We start from the raw sequence: 22,522 nt of genomic DNA, 5'->3' as shown, positions 1-22,522 counted from the left end.
AAAAAAGCAAAACATGTATATAGTGGAATGAAGTTGAATTAAATCAAGTGATGCTGAGGGAAAACATCAGTTTATTTCCTGTAACAAACATAATTAATTTTGAAGGAAAATTTTACGTGTCCATTCGATAGAGGGTCCCCAAATTATTTTAGTGTGATACTTTTTTTATAGATAAATACTAATAGGAACAATAAAACACAAAGAACAAGCAGTACTCATGCAGCAACAGTACTGTCCTGGCCCGTGCTTCCTGCTACCGTCAAGCACGAAGCGCTGCTCAGTTGCTGCTGAACAGTTGCTTATTCTTCGTGTTCTACTAGTACTGTTAATATATATCGATAAAACATATCGGACTACACCAATTTGGGAGTTCTCTATCTAATGTACACATAACATTCCAATTTAAAAATAATTTTGTTTGTACCTAGAATCAAACTGACCCTTTGTGTTGACAATGGGTGTTGCATGAGCAGTAATTGTTTGGGGCAACTCCAGCTACACACAGCAAAAATGAAATTGCAAATATCTGAGAAAACACCAGAGAAAAAGCACCTGATGACTCTTAGGAGACACAGCTGGTACCACACTGTGCCAAATATGGAAAAAAAATTAGCTTGTAAGTTCCTAAAGAAGGTTCATGTCTCAAAATATTTTAAACTTGTGAAAAATTACTGACACTTGCAACATACTGAGGACATTGCGCAGGTGCTGTTTGTTGCCAAGTACAACATTGTAACCTGCAGGCTCAGCTAACATCTGCATTTATGTTCAAGCCTGCATTTCTCGCACTGTTTCCATATTTTCGTCTAACCCCTGTACATTCTTTGGTTGTTTCAGTTTCAACTACTGAAACAGATAATAACGATAACTTGCTAGTGACAAATTAACAGTTACTTATGCAAGTATGCTTCAGAACAGCCATACCTCTCCATATGAAAATACACATTGCTTTCTTATTACATACCTGGTTTGTTTAAAGAGAACATCCCTGATGTTTCCACTGAAACATAGAGGAAGAAAGCACAGAATGGCTTACAAAGAAAATTCCTCTTTGGTTTTCTCCAGTTCTGTGAAGAATATACTTTTAGTTCCAAAAGATCAGAATTTTATATTTATTTCCAGCTTTGGATTGGTTTTAAATTATACTGGCAATTCTCTGACTAATGCACCCAGTACGTGTAACTGAGCCATACATTACAATGTCTGTAATAAATATATATTCATAATATTTTCACCAAAGAATAGGTGATGTTAACTGACACATTGGATGGTGTGTGTAATATTAAAATTAATTCTTATTAAATCAAATATTTAACTCTCATTGTCACACTGTACCAAACAGCTAACTTATTACAAAAGAAAGAAAAATAATTCTGTGACTCACTAGTAATCTATAAAAATGGCCTAGCATCACTCACCTGCAAAATAACTTCCTTTTGCTCCAGTGGATTTCAACACCTGTATAAATGTGCCACACTGCACAGAATTCAATTCCTCTTCTAAACCTGCACAGCTAAGTTATCTGCTCTCAGCTGCATACAACAAATTCTTGGCAAGAATTTATTGTCATCTACAGTTCTGATGCTCATATTTTGTTATACAAAAACCTTTTGATTAAAACAGGCAACCAAGGGAAGATTGATACAGGAAACCAGTGTTCTAAGCTTAAGGATAAAAATTGTGATTAACTGTAAAATAATTTTATTAACTTATTTCTCACAAAGAGCTTCCTACAAATTCAAGCTTACACTCCGCAAACTCTGGGCAACATGGGCAGAACATTCCTTTTCTTCTTAGAACAGAAGCAAAGGGCTACCTGAAGCAACTGCTCAAATTGTCCAACAGTTTCTCATGCATTCTGTGTGCTATCCTTACTTTCCTTCTTTTTTCCACTAAGGCGTACACATACAATCAGAAATTAGCTCAAATATGATCAACGGCTGTCCAAATTCTCTCTCCTTGCTTCCAGATAGGTTTCTCTACATGAAACCTATAACTGATACCCCAAGCAAGTTAGTCCAAAAATCGCTATTCATGATAACATTTTCAAAGTAATTTTAATCACTAAAACATCCATCATAAGGCATAAATGAGAGAAAAGTCAATAATGGAAAATAAGTACGCAGGTGTGGCTCATTAAATGCAACTCTTGTTGCTTTCACAAATGAAGAGTTGATGAAGGAATCTCGTAAACTGTCAGACTTAAAGACTTCCTTCACAACCATTGCTAAAACAGTGAACTACCATGAGCACATAACAAAAGATGAATTTCAAGAAATAGGAAGAAAGATTAAAAAAATTATTTTCCTTCTAAAAACAGCAAAGATTTACACAAGGAATCTGCATCCATCAACACATTCAGGGACACTATACAACAGCAACATACAATCTTCACACACAGTCATCAAAAGTAAATTACACTATGTAGGAAACTTTTCCATATGATAGATTCTTCCAGTAACCAATGCGTTATATTCTCTTTTGCGCATGACTTGGAGAGAAGCTGAAATTTTAACACCCTTGAAAGAGCAAACACAAAATAAAAAAGCGTCATTTTCACATCATACCTATTTACAGATTGTTGGAACTATATATTATTTCTTTTGTATTATTTCAAATACTGTCTTGACATAACAATTTACAAACTGCAATGTACACAAACCATCCTCATTAAAGCTTTACACAAAGAAGTACCTAACATATCTGGAGTGTTAATCTCTAAGCACAGTGTGAACACATGGTACTCAAGTATATTTATGGGAATTAGGGTTTCTTTTTTCAGTTTCAGCTACCTAACTGTAACATTATAACTAAATAACTATGGAACAAAAGTAACACTAAAAAATGTTAAAAATGAAATGCCTGTATGTCACAGAAATGCAATTTTCTCCACTCTCAGAAATAAGGTAACTGAACAAAAGTAACAAACATATTCAAAAATCACCTCTGAAATCTACATTACAAGGGTGTATGAATTGTAGAGAACAGCACACATTCTTAATTACAAATGAAAACAGACAAAATAAAAATACAACCATTTATACAAAACAAGACCATTCACATGTGAATGCAATCATGAACACGCACACATACCAAACCACTGTTACTGACTCAAATGTTTATATACCTTCACAGTTTCTAAGCCACTGAATTCACAAGTGTCCATAGATGAAACTGTTTACACACCAACACTGCTCCTCACAGAGGGCAATTTATACAGCATGAACAAGAAACACGAAACAATAATCTAGTCCTCCACACATTATTTCAAGTTCACAACATTTACAATCATCCATGGTTAAAGTCCAACTTAAGATTCTTTCTCAACAAATGTCATTTGCTGATCATCTCATTTGTTACTGAGATATTTCAGCATAAAAATCTGTCAAAGAAATAATCCGCTGGCTCTTAGTTTTACTGGGAAAATTTTATGAGAAATAAATAACGGAAAACAACACTGAGTGCTAGCTGTAAATGAAATGGGTTGAGAGTTCACGGTTTTCATTTCAGACTTATAACCTGGTAAAACCAATGGCCTTCAAAAAGATGGACAAGCTGATAAATGTAACTGTGCATACACACACACATTACAAATACAGACTATCATTTTTGGAGGTTTCACTACATACAAAAATATTTGTATTGCCACAAAGGAGCATCTTTTCATGCCACAATGAGATGTTGACCAAAAGCAAAAGCTTGTTGAAGCTAATGATATAATGGGCAAACTTATTACATAACCTCCATTTCAAGGCTGAGATACATGGAATGGCCAGCTTCTTACAAAACATCAGCAACTTGACAGATTACCTAGCTTTTCAAATATTTCACTGAACACTGAACTAATAGTTTCCTCTGCTTTCCCTTTCCATTGGTCCTATCAAATGCCAAAAAGCACAATCATTTTTCTTTTTAAATCTACTGATAGTTTATATTTCCCTCGTATTACACTTCAGTCTACTTAGATTGTAGACTTCTTCAGTCCTGCATCTCTTCTGGCATTTCATGAGGATTTAAAATGCCGGGAACTGACATCTGAATTCGCCTCTTTTCTTCCTGGGCCTGGAGCAAAGCTGCTTCTCGTTCTTCTAGGAACAAATCTGAATCGTCTTCACCTGTGTATTCCTGCAAATAAATATGAAAAATTAGTAGTAAACAAACTGGTGCTTTATGGAGTTAGTTGAGTAATGAAATGTGCATACATTATTTGTACACTGCTAAGAAAAGAGAGTTGAGGCCACATAAATGTCATAATGAGAAATAAGGTGGGGCAGGTTGCTACTCTTCCTTGTTACTCACTGTAGATGCAATGTAATACAAATACCAAATATGAGATCAAGTCACAGAAAAGAGTCGTGCCTGCAGAAATTTATCTAGGGTGTGGGGAGACAATGTAAAATTGCAATTTTTTATATAAATGAATTGTTTGGTTTCAAAGCATATCATTTCGCAAGAACTAAATTTTACAGATGCCACAAAAAACTTACTATATCCTAGAGACCTTCTCTTCTGGAAGTGTATGAGAATGCTATAATGAATGAAAACTCTATTATAATCCAGCTTCTGGGCTGCAGGTTGAGGGAGGGGAAGAACCCCTTCTTGCGGACACCTATAGTCACATATCATGTTTTCACATTTTAGATATCCCAGTACCATGAACAGATATCAGTTCATAAGAAGAGACGTTTAGAAGAAGCTACAGCAATGAAGTAATACAACATAGGTTACTTAAACCAAAGTTAGCAGGTTGAGTCACTGCTATGGTAGGCAGTAGTAGTTACATTTGTTGGAATTACTCTGATAACAGTTGAACTGGTGAAGACTGTGGATGATAAAATAATGAGGAATCAAGAAGAATGAAAACAGAAATTTGTTTAAGATACCAGTCAAAAATAACACTAACACACAGAAAACTGATAGTACTTTTGCAGAACTGGATAGAAATACTTCTGTGTACCGAGCAAAATGGAAACGTACATGACTTGGCCTTATGTACTCAATAGCTACGGATAAAAGACAAAAGTAAGATCTCAAAAATCTTACATGGCAATGTTTGAAAAGCAAAGAAAATCTTATACAATTATAACATGAATTTCTTAACACTTATCTCATTGCAAGCTGGTAAGGTGTAACTTTTTCCCCCACAAGCAATAAGCTTTATACATTCAATTTTCGTCAAGCAAAGCACTTAATATGAATATAATAGAGGGAAACATTCCACGTGGGAAAAATATATCTAAAAACAAAGATGATGAGACTTACCAAACAAAAGCGCTGGCAGGTCGATAGACACGCAAACAAACACAAACATACACACAAAATTCAAGCTTTCGCAACAAACGATTGCTTCATCAGGAAAGAGGGAAGGAGAGGGAAAGACGAAAGGATGTGGGTTTTAAGGGAGAGGGTAAGGAGTCATTCCAATCCCGGGAGCGGAAAGACTTACCTTAGGGGGAAAAAAGGAGTGTGCGAGTGTATACCTGTCCTTTTTCCCCCCTAAGCTACGTCTTTCTGCTCCCGGGATTGGAATGACTCCTTACCCTCTCCCTTAAAACCCACATCCTTTCGTCTTTCCCTCTCCTTCCCTCTTTCCTGATGAAGCAACCGTTTGTTGCGAAAGCTTGAATTTTGTGTGTATGTTTGTGTTTGTTTGCGTGTCTATCGACCTGCCAGCGCTTTTGTTTGGTAAGTCTCATCATCTTTGTTTTTAGATATAAAGCACATAATATTGTGCATGTATTTATTATTGGAAATAATTAGCATAATACTTACCCTAATTTGTACAAGGAAGTCTCTCAGATGTTCTTTGAATGCGGGTATGTCTTGATCAAGGTTAAAAAGCCCCTGCACAGTTATCTTTATTTGATTATCCGTTAGGTGTGGGAATGCTGCGCGAAGAAGACTTGCAACAAACTCCTGAACAACGAGCACATTATCTGATGAATTTCCAAGGGGCACAGTGATCCGCCCCATCTCCACTAGGGTAAACATATAGGCCAAAATAGTTGCATGCATATTCAGACCTGAAATTAGACCACAATAATATTGTATCAATATATTACAATTGTGCTTGGTTTTGAAAAGCTCTCTTGACAACCTAATGATTAAGGTAACTTTCATTGTGATTTTTGTACTTAACTAAGTGCCAAGCTCGCCATTCTTAGAAATACTCCCCTTCGTAAAATTTTGTATAGCAGTGGGAAATCTGCTTGAAGTGATGCAGGTACTGAAAAAAGCATGCTCCCGTATTTAGAATACAGGGAAAAAACCAGGCTACACCTACTTAACTTACATATAGCAGCGTCTGTGCATTTCAGCCCTTCAATAAATGTGCTGGGATTTAAAACACACAAGAATAAGTAACTTCTCTTATTCTAATAACAATAACAACCTCTTGATAAACTCAAAACACTCATCTGTCATTCCTTTAATAGTTACAAATGAACCAAAGAACTTGATTTCTAAAAATCTTTCAGAGCCATCAGAAAGTAAAACAAATCTCATCTCAACTGATGATTTTCAAAATCTTTCTCACATGTTTCAATTTCTCATGGCATATACTCAACTACAGCAAAACTACTGTTGTTGTCTTTTAGCCACATGACATTGAAATCAAAGCACTCATATTTAAATAGTTGAATGAATGTAATGCCTAAACCATCCTGAACACCCCATATTTTGAAAGCAAACCATTATCAAACAGTAGAGTAAGTCACAATTATTAAATATCTGGAAGCATCTATCTGGAGCAATTTGGCAAGATAAATCCAACTAGGCAGAAAACAGCTGCAAACAGATTAACTGGAGAAAGCACGTATAAGACTAAGCAAACTATGAACAAGACTTCTTCCAAAATCGACAGCCAACAGATTCTTTAACTTTTAAGCTCCTCCCAGTGTATACATTGAATAGTTATTTAAATACAGCTACGTAAAATAGTGCAAATCAGTCTTGTTTCAATGGATAATCTTCTCAACAGCACTTGATAATGATGAGGAGGTTTACTCATTGAAATATACACTGATTTGGATGACTCTACCTAGTCACATTCCTGTAAACTATCTGAACAGATTATTACCATTCATCAACTTGAAACATATATCACAATAAATTAATCACAATGAGCAATAATATGAACTAATAAAAACTGTGAAACAATGAAAGAGACAAAAGGAAGACAAATCACATGTTGGTCAATCAATACCAGCCTGCTGAATGAGCTGAGTATTCTATCATCACATTCTCAGTAAAAGGTGAGAAGAGTTTGTACAACATAAAAACAGCCTCTTAGAACTGAGCGTGTAAAACAGAGTACAATACGATTTGGATCCATGGTTTTGCAAATTTCCTCCCCACGAAAGGACAGAAGTCTGACTGCAACAGAGACATGGCGACAGAATAAGGGGTTGGGGGAAGAGTTCATTCCATTGTGGACAGCCACCACACAGTACGAGGTATCTGACAAGCCTGTTTTTGAAGTATTGTAGTCTCAATTGAAAATAAAAATTGCTATAAGCAGTCACACTATACAATTTTTAAGAAGTGTGACTTGTTACGGTCTACACTTATATAAAAACAAATTGTTTATCAAAACTCTCAAAAAGTTCTTGACCAATTTATATGAAATTTTTAAATATCACTCAAACAAACACTCGGATGGCCATGGAAAACATATTTTTAAATATATCTAATATACAAATTTACATATGTAATACATGAAGGGTAAACATATTTAGCACACATCTCAAAGTTCTTGACTGATTAATTCAAATTTTTCACGATTCTCTAATAAATGTTTGGATGGATATGAGCTACATATTTTTTAAATATATATGCAATATATAAAGGGGAAACATTGTTATGGAAATCCTGAGACAGAAGATAAAAATACATTGTGCATTTCACTGTAGAGAGGAAGATTCTGAGGGTTGACACAGCTGTGCTGCTGTTTGTAGCAAAATGGCAACTACATCACAAGAGAAATCCTTTGTGTTTTGGAATTTGCACAAAGTTAATAGAGTGTTCAAGTGCAGCGTGCATTCTGTCACTGATTCAGCAAGAAGTTGCATCTACACATACAGATTTATGACTTGTATACAGAATTCTTGGAAGCCGCTTGCACATGCAAAGGAAAGAGCACTGGTCAGCTACGCACACCTGATGTAAATTCTGAGTGTATCTGAGATGTGTTCAAATGGAGCTCCCGCAAGTCCACAAGATGGGCAGGCCTGGAACTTCAACTTCCTCAGATAAAAGCATGGTGTGTTCCGAAACAACGCCTGCATATCAAGCCTTACAAGTTGCAGTTACTGAATCCCAGCAACTATAACAGAAGGTACGAATTCCACATTTCAATTTTCCGGTATATGGTAGAGGACACTTTTTCTGAATAACTTCACCTTTTTGGACAAATCGATATTTCATCTAATGTATAAAGTAAACTGCTATAATGTAAGGGTTTGGGGGCATCACAAAATCCTGGTGTCGTCTACAATCATCATCAAGGAGACTCACCGAAACTGAATGTGTTTTAAACCTTTTTATTCACAAAGTTCATTGACCTTTCTTTTTCTTGTGGAGGAAACAATGACAGGAATGCAATTCCTGGACATGAGGAAACGACTAACTCTGCCACTACCACGAAGATTCCAGTATTCCATTTTTATGCATGAAAGCACCCTATCTTGGTTTCACTTTGAGGTGTGGCATTATCTTAACACCATCATCATCCCATAATGGTGGTTTGGGAGAAGTGTACAACAAGATATTGTTCATTGCTTTTGGGCTGCCAGGTCACCAGTGCTCACACCTTATGATTTTTTTCTGTGGGTGTACATGAAACACAGGGTCTTAATCCCACTTACGGCAGCTAGTCTTCAAGAGCTGGAAAATCGAATTATTGAAGCTGTTCATTCAATAAACAGGGATCTGTTGATTCAAAGTGTGGAATGAAATGGACTACCATTCCGATGTTCCTCAAGCAATGCATCATGCTCATGTTGAGTGTATGGTACAGTGCCTGTGCGAACACAAAACTCTGAAACTTCCACTATCCAGTATTGCATTGTGTTTCTTTCTTTCATAGTGTGTCTGTAATGAACGACGAATTGGTTCCTTGTACAATAAGGATACACTGTTAGCAAAAATCTTGAACAGTGTTTGACCACTTTACTTCCAATTTTTTCATGAAGCTCTAAAAATTCATACTGATATAGCCTATATTTTTAACAACAATTTGTAGGTTTTCTGTTAAAACTGACAGTGAGAAAGAAAATTCTGCACTGCATTGTGCTGTGCTGTGAAAATGTGTGGTTTCATTCACTTTTTCACAGTCAGTTTTCCCTAGGATAGCAGGGCATGATTAGCAAAACTGTTTTTCTCAAATATATTCTTCCTCTTTATATTACAGTTTCAAAGCACCAAAAGTGTGATGTGTTTTCTTGCTCGCAGTTGTTTTAACAGAAAAAAGGAAAGTAATTTTCACAGGTTATTCAGCTTATGATTAGAATACTACTACGGAATGTGAATTGTCCAAAATGTTGTACTTCTACCTATTCACAAATTAAAATTATGAAAAATACTGTCACTGAAGCTACTATCCTCACAAATCCACCAGCTGGAAAAGTCTCTCTCATATTCTGTGTCCCAGTGATACCAACCATATTCCCATTCACTTTACATGACTTCAACCACCAATCAAGGTTTCGTTACAATAACAATAAACAAGGTCCAAGGCCAGAGAGAGGGCGGGAGAGCAGATAGACAAAGAGGGGGAGGAGGAAACGGACAGAGAGAGGAGAGGAGGAAATGGACAGAGAGAGGGGAGGAGGCAACGGACAGAGAGAGGGGAAGAGGCAACGGACAGAGAGAGGGGAAGAGGCAACGGACAGAGAGAGGGGGAGAGGAGGGGAGGATAGACAGAATGGGGGAAGGAGGAGGGGATGGACTAAGATAGGGGCAGAACGAGATTAGGACTTCTGACCAATTCCCATAAACTTTTAGCAGTTGTGAAGCACTGCCGGGTTTGCTAATAATCTACGTGGATACTCTGCAAATCACATTTAAGTGCCTGGCAGATGGTTCATCAAACCACGTTCATAATTCTCTATTTATTCCAATCTCGTATAGTTCGCGGAGAGAACGAACATCTATATCTTCCCATACGAGCTCTGATTTCCCTAATTTTATCGTGGTGATCGTTTCTCCCTATGTAGGTCGGTGTCAACAAAATATTTTCGCATTCAGAGGAGAAAGATGGTGATTGGAAGATCCTGTAGCAACAAAAAATGCCTCTCTCTTAATGATGACCAGCCCACGTGTGACACTCTCTCCCATATTTCGCGACAATACAAAATGTGTTTCCCTTCTTTGAACTTTTTCGATGTATTCCATCAGTTCTATCTGGTAAGGATCCCACACTGTGCAGCAATATTCTAAAAGAGGACGGACAAATAAAGTGTAGGCAATCTCCTTACTAGATCTGTCACATTTTCTAAGCGTCCTGCCAATAAAACGCAGTCTTTGGTTAACCTTCCCCACAACATTTTCTGTGTGTTCCTTCCAATTCAAGTTGTTCGTAATTGTAATACCTAGGTATTTAATTGAATTTATGGCTTTTAGTTTAATTCCTTTTAGTACTCATGTGGATGACCTCACACTTTTCATTATTTAGGGTCAACTGCCAATTTTCACACTATTCAGATATCTTTTCTAATGCGTTTTGCAATTTGTTTTGTTCTTTTGATGACTTTATTAGTCGATAAATGACAGTGTCATCTGCAAACAACCTAAGACGGCTGCTCAGATTGTCTCCCAAATCGTTTATATAGATAAGGAACAGCAAAGGGCCTATAACACTTCCTTTGGGAACGCCAGAAATCACTTCTGTTTTACTCAATGACTTTCCATCAATTACTACGAACTGTGACCTCTCTGACAGGAAATCACAAATCCAGTCACACAGCTCAGATGATATTCCATAAGCACGCAATTTCACTACAAGCTGCTTGTGTGGAACAGTATCAAAAGCCTTCCGGAAATCCAGAAATATGGAATCGATCTGAAATCCCTTGTCAATAGCACTCAACACTTCATGTGAATAAGGAGCTAGTTGTGTTTCACAGGAACAATGTTTTCTAAACCCATGTTGACTGTGTGACAGTAGTTTTCTTTGAGGTAATTCATAATGTTTGAACACAATATATGTTAAAAAATCCTGCTGCATATCGACATTAACGATATGGGCCTGTAATTTAGTGGATTACTCCTACTACCTTTCTTGAATATTGGTGTGACCCGTGCAACATCCCAGTCCACTAACTGGCTATTTTCTATCGGTTCTGGAGTGCCAGAAGATGATTACTCGCCTGTCTTTTGTTTCTTATGCATTCTTCTCGATTCTTGGTCTGTAAATTGCTAATGACTTATTTTTGTTGTTCCCAAAATATTTACTAGAGCAATATAGTTACCTAAAAACAACAAATTTAATCAGCTTAAAAGAAAATACAAACAACATATCACTGCTCCAAAACTTGTATTGTCATGCAACGAGAGTTCCTTAACTGATAAACTTTCTACTCAATATCTCATTGCCCAATATCATAGGTATTCATCCTTCCAAATCACAGTTTTAAAAAATTCTGGTAGCTATTTTTCTTTGTAAACAATACAGCAAAATACGACAGACTTGTAAATGTGTAGTTAGTAGTTTTTAAATGAATATTCTTATGTACAATTATCTATTGCTTTATTACATGTAATAAAAGTGCGTCATTTTTTTTAATTTTTTGAATAACCTGTTTTACTGTTGCCATCACCACTAAATCATGGTAGGTATTGCTCTTTGGTTTTAATAACACAGGCCAATGATGGAAAAACTTTTTTGCTGAAAATACCTTATTCTTATGTTTTTTAGGGTGGGAAATCCAAATATGATACTTAAAAAACTGTATCACCCACCATTTCTTCATATTTTACAGTTAAATGTATTAAATTAAGTAACTTAAAAAACAGCTTTTATATAGTTAAAATGATTAAAAAATGAGGTGTAATGAATGTAGATGACATTGGTAGCACTGCCGAAAAACATTTGCTGGCAAAAAAAAGGTTGATTCTATTATTGTGTTAACAGATGGTGTTTTGTTTACTGTCAACCTAACCTCACTTTCCCGTTTCCTGTACATGTGCTCAGTACAACGTCTAATCGTGGTTATAAAAACTTTGTTGACAGTTTTTTTATATTTGTGGTGAATTTGTGATTAAAAACATCAAAGAAACATTACAGACTTTGTGAAAAAGGTTTAGCTATCATACTTTGGATCTAAACTAGGTCATCAACATAAATCTCGGGCGCCGCATAAGGTATGTTATGTGCGTGTTGAAAATCTGAGAAAATGGTCCAAAAAGGAGGAAAAAGCCTTTATATTTGCTGTTCCTATGATATGGAGGAAGCCAAGAAATCATTCTGATGATTGCTACTTTTGCAGTGTTGATATTACTGGTCATAATTAAAAAAAACGAGAAGGTAATAAGCTACCCTAACCTTCCACCCGCCATCCGGCCAGTAGGGCATGGTGTAGATTTGCCAGTTCCTGAACCACCAGATGATTTAAATTTTATTCCAACAGAAGTATTTCCTGATGTACAATGTGATTTAGATGAACCAGATGATTATGAATTCCATTGTAATACAGAAAGTTTAGAGCATAAATTGTTTACTCAAAGCAAGCTTAACGATTTGGTTAGGGATCTGGGGTAAATGAAATTGCTTGGCTCCAGACTAAAATAAAAGAACTTATTGACAGTTGGAACCAGCATATACATGTATAGAAAGAGAGAGCAGCAATTTTCCAAGTTTTTTTCAATGAGAAGATGATTTAGTGTACTGCTCAGACATTCCAAGTCTGATGAATGAGTTTGGAATTGAGTACAAAAAGGATGACTGGAGGCTGTTTATACATTCATCCAAAACTAGTTTAAAGGCTGTTTTATTACACAATGGTAACATGTATGCATCTATAACTGTTGGACATTCTGTATATATGAAAGACAGCTATGAAAACCTAGAAATAGTGCTAAATAAAATAGGCTATTCTGCTCATGGTTGGATGATATGTGGCGATCTAAAAGTAACGTGCATGCTCCTTGGTCAGCAATGTGGCTTTACCAAATTTCCACGTTTCTTGCAAGAATAGGACAGTAGAGCCACGCATCAACACTGGTGCAGAAAGAATTGGCCTGTGAATGAGTCTTTAAAACCTGGTGATAAGAACATTCTACGCAAAAACCTTGTGGATCCAAAAAAAGCACTCCTACCACCTCTACATATAAAGTTAGGCCTAATGAAACAGTTTGTAATGGCTTTGCCTAAACATGGACCATGTTTTAAATATCTCTGGCAAAAGTTTCCACACTTTTCAGAAGCTAAACTAAAAGAAGGCGTCTTTGTCGGACCTGACATTAGAAAATTAATATTTGATGATAACTTCGAATCCACAATGACTTTAAATGAGAAAGAAGCATGGGTATCATTCAAGCAAGTCATTACAAGTTCTTAGTACATCAAAAAGATCCAGAATATGTTTCTATTATAGCTATAATGTTAAAGAAGTTTAAAAGTTTAGGATATTTAATGAGCCTGAAAGTTCACTTTTTGAACAGTCACTTTGATTACTTCCCGAGCAATATGGAAGATGTTAGTAAGGAGCAAGGAGAGCGTTTCCACCAGGACATTAAAGTGATGGAAAAACACTACCAAGGCCACTGGAACACCAACATGATGGGCAACTACTGTTGGTTACTTCACCGAGAAGTTCAGCAAACGACTCATTGTAGAGAAAGCTACACAAGAAACTTCAAAGAAAAAGGAGAAAGAAAATACAAACCAATTCCAGCTGGCAAGTGAAACCTCTATTAACACATATCATTCTTTTAAGTAGCTCACTGTAAATACAAATCATGCTTGTGTTGTAACAAAGTGTTTCATTAATTTTCCTGTTTACTGTGTAGCAGAGGATTTTTATTCTATATAATAAAAACAATACTACTCAAAAACTATAGGTGATACAAAAAAACTAAAGCTAGACTTGGATTCAGCTCATAAAAATCAGCTATCAAAGTAAAAAAAAGTTTTTCAAAAAAATTTTTCGTTGGCCTGTGCCATGTTTCCCCGCATGCAATATGTTTTGTCTGATTACCTGCAGCATGTGATGTGTCAGTAACTACTGAAAAAATGTGCTGTAGAATATCAGTGAAATATGTCTGGTAGAAGCTCTGTGCTGCTTGGTCATGCTGCTCCACATTTTGAAGTAACTGATATAAGATCTGTAACAAAACTCACATTTGTCATAAGATTTATATTTACCTCTTTTTTAAATTTGTAAATATGTAATTAACATCACCAGAAACTATCAAATACTGACTGATAACTGACCTGCAGTCCTGTGTCAGCAACATTCCTCATGGTATGCTTGAATGCCCAAATTATTGAATCTAACACCAATTTAAACTGAGCAGGTGGTATACTCAGGAAAGCTGGAAAGCAGTGATTATTTACAGCCTGCAACCAGTGGAAAAATCAGTCAGTTGTATAGTAACAGGGATACACAAAAGGAAGAGTTAAATGAGTTGTGGTTTTTCAGTATCTTACTTGCAACAGCAGGAAAAAATTTGTCCTATGTTCTGGATACTCTTCAAAGTCTTTGTTGATCATTTCCAGTGTACATTCAAATACAGCGTCAAATATTTTTGGAACTTCACTTGTAATATGGCCTTCCAATTTATTGACAATGGTGGCCATTGCACTCAGTACCTCAGGTTCTCTTGCAGATGGTACAGCTGTTCGTTGGTAATCCAACAACACAGCATCAAGCAAATGAGGAATGAAGTTTTCAAGAACCTGGATGATGAATCAACATATTGGTGATAAATTGTTACTAGCATTTGACTGTATTAGACTAATTAAAGTTATTTTTGACTGAATCTGGTCACTTATCTCCACTCACCATAGTATGGTCATTTGACCTGCTGATCCAGTCTGAAATTAGCTTCAGTGTTTCCTTTTTCACTACCCTCATGCTCTTTATCAGAGGTTGCTTTGTTACACTTTCTCCATGCACTGCTATAGCTGCACTTATGTTCTCACTCATCACTTTGTAAACATTAAGCATGTCCAAGTAAATACGGCCCAGCTGTGGAATTAAAAAGTAATATTCAATTATTTATCTGTTCTGTGGCTCTTATGTGCCAGAAGTCACTAATGTAGAAAGTGCCAACAGATGTATATTTTCTTATGGAAAATACAGCTATATAATTGGCATCTACTTTAAGCTGGGCTACAATAAACTGTAATAAGTGTAATTCAAACACACAGTATCTACTCACTCACCTTTGGAGTGAAACATATTGTCAATTGGAGTGAAACATATTGTCAAACACAGCTAACTTAGCCCTGTTTTCAAAATAATTTCAACTGCCATAGAGAGAAAGATTTTAATGTCTGGTAATTTGCATCTCCCCTTCCCTTTTTAAAGTAAAAGTAATATTAAGCTGTTGACGGTTAAATCCATTTTTTCCTCCAGTGTTATATTCATGAATCTAACTAATATTTTCAAACTTTGGAAAATCCAGGATGGACTGTAACTATATTATGAGAAGGAAAGTTGTTACCATATAGTGGAGATGCTGAGTCGCAGAGAGGTACAACAAAAAGACTTTCACAATTACAGCTTTCAGCCGTTAAGGGCTTTGACAACGTGTGTGTGTATTGTTGATGAAGGCCTTAACGTCCGAAAAGCTTGAATTTGTTGTGCCTATCTGCGACTCAGCATCTCTGCTATATGGTGAGTAGCAAGTTTCCTTCTCATAATATTATAAATATTTTCAAACTGTGACTCATTCTTACAACAAACTTCGCAAGTTTACTGACAAGCTGATCCCAGTAAGGCTTGGGAGAGATGGGGCAGGGGGACGACGTTATTAATGTACCATTTACTTCAAGGAATCTGTATTTCAAACATGAAGCTACTAGACAATGAAAGATAATGACGAAAGAACATTCTACACTGACATTGAGAAACGACGTTACTTGTTACCATACACGGTTTGGTTACTAAACTCTAAATCAATGTTGAAACCTCAATAAAAACGCATTTTAAGAGAACTTTTACATTTAAATCACTTATTATTCAGCACATACAAAATATAATAACCAGATATGGATTGCTAATCACTGTGCATACCTTACATAACAAATATTGGACAAGTGTGACAAAAATGTTTAGTTACTATTAGAGTAACTGAACAATGTGTGTGAAAATTTCATACTCTTTTTTTATCAGCAGCTCAAGAACTTAAAAGGACAAAGACATCAAGGAAATTAAATGGAAGAGATGAATTCCAAAACCACTAATGACCAGGAACTGGGACAAGCGTAGTGTCCAAACACAGCAGATAAATAAAATGCATTCTGAACAATTGATTGATGGTTGCTTCAACACAGAAGACATCATGTTAACAGCTTTTCTAAATATGGAGTCACATATTTGGTAACTTACACAAGCAATTACTAGTAAATATCAACTTAGCCTTGGCCATAGTAACTCAGAGGCTGCAAATGGTGAAATATCTGTAACATATGTAACACATATTCAACTGTACACAACACATTAATTGACACATCTAAGCATAATGTCCCCTTCCAAATGGTGAAATCTATTACTATCAAGAATGAGGGATTTCAACACTGTGCAATTTCTGATGAAGTGTGAAGGCAGAATGGATTATCCTTACAAAGAGTCAGCTGCTTGCATCAATACAGGTGGCCCTGTTTTCAGATTACCACTGTGAATTCTATGTAGTACCTCAGTTCACTTAGTGAAACTAATCAGTTTATTTCAGCATAAAACCTTTCCCAGAATTAGAAGGTTTTTAAAATTATTATTATTGTTATTATTATTATCATTATTATTATTATTAATATTATTTGTGTGCCTAGCTCCAAAGATCAGTGAGATGGTAATGCCTCCTATTTTTACTTTTTTATTTTTCAAGAAAAGTACATGGCACATCATCATAGAAGAGCTACAATATTCACAGCCAATTTGTCACTTCTCAAAATAGCCAACATCTTTGTCCACAGTTCTTTTCCACCTAGAAACACACACATGTTTACCTGTGCAGTATAAATCATCATCCTGTTTCTTCAGCCACTGGTACACAGAGTTTTTCCAAGATCTCTTTATCTTCAAAGTGGTTGCCCCCAACAAGCTCCTTTGAGCGGGCCACACAGATGGAAATCTGATGGTGCAAGGGACTGGATGCAGTTGTTTCGTTTGGCCCTTTATTCTGATTGGTCAACATCTTCAGTACTCAGTGCCCACAAATCTTTGCATAGCCCAGTTTTACAACAATTTCTATTACACCGCATTTACCAACAGATAACTGGCAACAAAATTCATGTGTTGTGAGCCAGTGGTCATCATGGATGATTCGGTCAACAGAAGGATGATGTGTGTAGTCACTTCAGTAGCTGGTTGGCCACACTGTGTCGCATCAGCCAACTGCCACTTCACTTTCTCTACAGTCACAAACTTACTATCTAACGGTATTGATGCCTACAGCTGCCTTCTGCAGCCATTCACTAAGGCAACAGGGCATTTCAACTTCTGCAGTAAGCATTCAATTACAGAAGTTGATCCTTTACTTATGTCAAAAAACTTATACAGTGATGCCGTAAGCTGTAGGTGGTTTGTAGAACTGCACCAAACTCATGATTACTATATTACCAACTTAATGATGGGAGGGGGGGGATTAATTTCTGGCTCATCCTCATAAATCAACATATAGGAGTGTGATAACTTGCAAATAGAGCAAATCATCTCAGCTTCTACAAATGCTGAACTGCCTGTCCTACTGCTGAAGGACCGAGATCTTTCCATAGCAATACCTCCATCATTGAAAAGCATTTGAGACAGTCTACACTGCTAGCTTGTCAACAAATGTGTATCAAAATGAATGGTGTGCCACTGCATCATGGCCCTGCCGTGACACATCACTCAAGCAAGGAATGGTAAGATTTGTAGGCTGGCTGTGACAACCACATTCAGTGGCACTAGGGCCACCTGATCTTTACCCCATGAACTACTTTCTGCCAGCCAGCTGAAGTCATTAGTCTACAACAATAACCTATGTAGCCTAATGGATGAAGCACACAACTCAGTCGGCGATAGCACAACTAAGATGGCGCGACATCTTCGGAACAAAGGGGCATACTTGTCCAGTACTCAGAATGAAAATGCATTTTTGCACAGGTGGAAAGGCTGGGGGGGGGGGGGGGGGGGGGAGTGGCAAGAGAGGAAAAGGACAGAAGCAGGGAACAGGGAAGGGGAAAACACTGGCGGGTGCATTGGCAAAGAGCAATGCACAATGATGGTGAGGGAATGTGAATTGGTTGGGGGTAAGAGGGGACAGGAACTGTTGGATGGAGAGTGTGGGGACAATAGGTTGCTGTAGATTGAGGCAGAGAGAATTTCAGAAGCAAAGAATGCATTGTAAGGACAAATCCCATCTGTGCAGTTCAGAAAAGCTGGTGGTGAAGAAACCTCATGGTTCGAGTTGTGAAGCAACCATTAAAATAGTGTTCAGCTGCAAGTTGTGTCACAGGGTAGTCCACTTCGCTCTCCCTACACAATTCCGTGGTGGCCATTCATCCTAATGGACAGCTAGTAAGTAGTCATACCAATATAAAAAGCTGTGCAATGATTGCAGCAGAGCTGGTATATGACATGGTTGCTTTCACAAGTGGCCCAGCTTTTGATGGGGTAGGATAAGCCTGTGACAGGAACAGAATAGCAAATGCTGAGCAGGTAGATTAGGCAGGTCTTGCATCTGGGACATCCACAGGGATACAATCCCCGCGGAAAGGGGTTGGAATTGGGAGCGGCATGGTGATGGACTAGGATGTTGTGGAAGTTGAGTGGGCAACAAAATACCACTTTAGGAGGAGTGGTAAGAACCTTGGGTAGGAGTTCCCTTATTTCAGGGCACGATAAAGGACAGCCCTGGCAAACAATATGGTTCAGTTGTTCTAGTTCAGAATGGTATTGAGTAGCGAAGGGGACACTCCTTTGTAGCTGCTCCCTGGGGGTGGTGGGAGGATTGGGGATGTGGCATGGTCTGGACTAGGTCTGGAGGATAGTGCCTTTCTGTGAAGGCCTTGGTGAGACCTACAACAGACTGGGCAATGGAGCTCCAGTCACTGCAGATACACCGTCCCCATGTGGTCAATCTGTCGGGGAGGAATTTTTTGGCATGGAAGGGATGCTAGGTGTCAAAATGCAGGTACTGTTGGTGGTTTGTGTGCTTAATGTGGAAAGCAGTGTGGATGGAGCCATAAGTGAGGAAGAGGTCACCATCAAGGAAGGAGGAATGCTAGGTTGAGGAGGACCATGTGAAACAGATGAGAGAGAAGGTGTTGACGTTGTGAAGGAATGAGAACAGGGTATCTTGACCATGCGTCCAGTTCGATGAACTCAAACCAGAACAGGTGTCTGGCATTTTGGGAGGCTAGGTAAGTTTTCCCTAGGTGGCCCACAAATAGGTCGGCACACGAAGTTGCCCTGTGGGTGCTCATGGCTGTGCCATGGATTTGTTTCTATACTTCCCCTTCAAAAGAGACGTAGATGTGTGTTAGGACAAAGTTAGTAAACTGTATGGGAAATGAGGTAGTGGGTTTGGAGTCTGAAGGACATTGGGAAAGGTGTAGTTCATAGCAGAAAGACAATGGACATGAGGGATGTTGGTGTATAGCAATTGGCTCAACAGTGACGAGTACAGATCCAGGAGATAAAGGGGTAGGGATGGTGAAGGAAGTAGTTGGTATCTTTGATGTGGGAGGCTAGAACTTGGGTAACTGATTGGAAGTGTTGGTCAATGAGGGCTGAAATCTTTTTCAATGGAAACAGGGTGGGGGCACAATAACCAATTACAATGGGGTGTCCAAGATTTTGGGGTTAGTGTATTTTGGGTGTGCAGGGTTTCATAGGGGTGAGGATGTAAATGGATTCAAGGGAGAGAGGTCCTGGAAAGCGCCTAAGGCTTCTTGCAGAGTTTGGAAGTTATGTTGGACTTCTAGGATAGCATCACACTGTCTAGAGTTTATTGTTGGAGGAGTCAGACAATTGGCAGAGGCCTTCCACCATGTGGTCACTGCAAATCAGATTCCAGACACCACCCCCAGAAGTAGCCCAGCTGCTGACATCCTACTGCCATCTTGGCAAACTGTCCTCTTCTCTACCTCACTCCAGATTGCTGCTTTTGTCCAATGCAACAGTCGCATTACAGTCAGAGACAGTGGTTATGGGTGCATGAGGTGTGCCTGTTGTGTAAATGTGTGTGTATTTTCATTTCTGAGAAAAGGCTTTGACCAAAAGCTCAGTGCGTAATAGTTTTTTTTTTTTTCATTGTGCCACTTGTCTGCAATCAAATGTGTCATCTCTACAAGGAGCAGCAATCTATCCTTTTTCAAAATAGTGTTGAAAACAGTAAGGCTAAAATAACCCTGAAATCAGTTTTCTAATTTACTACTGAAAAAAAAGCACACTATTTGAACACTATTACCACTTTCATGTTCCCTCTCATTCCACAGTTTATTATACCTTTTATCATAAATGAAAAAGGTGGCTCAACCAAGAAAAGAAGAGTTATTAATTACATCTTAGTGAAGATTAAGAGAGCCAACTGGATGGATTCCAACAACCAATCCAGAATTTCACACTGCAGTGTTTTTAATATACGTAGCTCTACAACTTTGATCAATTGGCTTACTGGGAACAAATACGTATGGGCAGCTCAGCAACATGTACAGTAATGTGGTGACTCTCACTCCCTAGACTAAATGTACTATGGGTGTCAAAGGGACTGACACTGCTGAATCATGATACTGAGATTATGATTGGAGACTTTAAGCCCCTGCTCGAATGTGACCTGTAAGCAAGCTGGTCATTATGACCTTGGCCTTTGAAATTTAGAAGCATTTAGGCCTAAAACTTTTCTAAGGTTCAGCACTGTTGAAGTATTGTGCAAAATTCTGCAGGCCCTGGCAGCTAAGTACACCATGGGTAGGATTTCTGGAGGCCCTGCTGCCTCGGCCGAGATCCTACCTCGGTGTTCTAGACCAAGTGAAAGAATTTCAGGATCAAAAAAAGCAGTACCATATCAATGAGTATCTCGAGAAAGTCTATTAACAAACTTCCAAGAACAGACTTTAAATTATGACTCTAGGAATATACAACAAACCCATGTATTGCTCACTTAGGGATCACGAGGATAAGATCAGAACAATTACTGCACGCACAGAGGCACTGAAACAATCATTCTCCCGTGCTCGAAACATGAATGGAAAGGAAGATACCTGAATGAGTGGTACAATGGGATGTACCCTCTGCCATGCATCTCATGGTGGTTTTCAGAGTATAGATGTAGATGTAAATATAAATGCAGATGTAGATAGTGGACTCAGTCCACTGGACTAGGGCAATGGCTTCAGACAGTTGGCCACCCATAACTAAATCTGCACCTGCACCTAGTTACACAAAATTTGGCTGACTATTTCTAATACTTTATCGCACAACAGGGGTGAGAGTGCCACTGATATGATACACGAGTTGGGGGTAGCTGTCACTGAAACAAAGGCGGTTTTCTTTGCAGGACGATATATTTACAAAATTTCAATCACCAACTTTCTCTTCCGAATGCGAAAATATTTTGTTGACACCCACCTACATAGGGAGAAATGATGATCATATTAAAATACGAGAAATCAGAGTTCGAACGGAAAGATTTGGGTGTTCCTTTTTCCCATGCACTACTTTAGAGTTGAATGGTAGAGAAGAAGTATGAAAATAGTTCGATGAAACCTCAGCCAGGTACATTAGTGTGAACTGCAAAGTAACGCTGTAGATGTAGATCTGTATAACAAAGATAGTTTAGAGGAGCTGGAAGAGAACTAAAGAAGATCAAATAGGGTGTAATACAGCACTGTTCACACTTTTCTTTTGGCATTGATTCCCCGAATCTAAAAAAATAAATTTTCCTTGACTCTCAACTCTTAATACACTAGAGAGAAAAACAGACAACAGATACAATCATTAATTTCCTCCGCGATAACAAATGCAGTGGACAGCTTTAATCTAAACTTGAGAGAGGTTTTAGTGTTGGCCATGAAATATGCTAAAGAACCCTACTGTTAAGGGATTCCTGGAGAGTATCAGTGGCTGCAGTATAACAGGTTAGTCGACACTGAAACATTTATTTGAGACTACATTTGGCTTTCAGCTGACAAGACCACTGACAGCTGTAGCAGATATATAGCTAATGCTGAAGTGGAGAACTCAGATTCCCAAGCACCAGGAAAACTTCACCTACTCCTGTGGAAAGAAATTGAAAGACAAATCAAAGTACTGCAGCCCGGAATCAGGACTGTCCTATGCATCCTATGACCAGGAGAAGATAGGGAAGTCAAATT

The 22,522-nt window shown here is 37.8% G+C and overlaps 1 protein-coding gene across 2 annotated transcripts in view; it reads right to left on the bottom strand.

Moving 5' to 3' along the window:
* Window positions 1-1,684: 1,684 nt before the first annotated feature.
* The window catches only part of LOC126416063 (exportin-1), a 139,606-nt gene continuing 118,768 nt past the window's right edge, over window positions 1,685-22,522 (bottom strand). For both annotated transcript variants that reach the window (XM_050083539.1, XM_050083540.1), the window contains exons 15-20: window positions 15,003-15,188; window positions 14,648-14,896; window positions 14,432-14,557; window positions 14,196-14,322; window positions 5,773-6,023; window positions 1,685-4,125 (exon numbers count right to left, since the gene is read on the bottom strand). In XM_050083539.1, coding sequence (XP_049939496.1) covers window positions 3,979-4,125; window positions 5,773-6,023; window positions 14,196-14,322; window positions 14,432-14,557; window positions 14,648-14,896; window positions 15,003-15,188 — 1,086 coding nt within the window. In that variant the 3' untranslated portion in view covers window positions 1,685-3,978. The remainder of the gene's footprint in view (window positions 4,126-5,772; window positions 6,024-14,195; window positions 14,323-14,431; window positions 14,558-14,647; window positions 14,897-15,002; window positions 15,189-22,522) is intronic.

The sequence above is a fragment of the Schistocerca serialis genome, chromosome 8 (genome assembly GCF_023864345.2).
Source record: "Schistocerca serialis cubense isolate TAMUIC-IGC-003099 chromosome 8, iqSchSeri2.2, whole genome shotgun sequence".
NCBI lineage: Eukaryota > Metazoa > Arthropoda > Insecta > Orthoptera > Acrididae > Schistocerca > Schistocerca serialis.
Note: the sequence above shows the minus strand (reverse complement) of the source record. Positions and strands in the feature narration are given on the sequence as shown.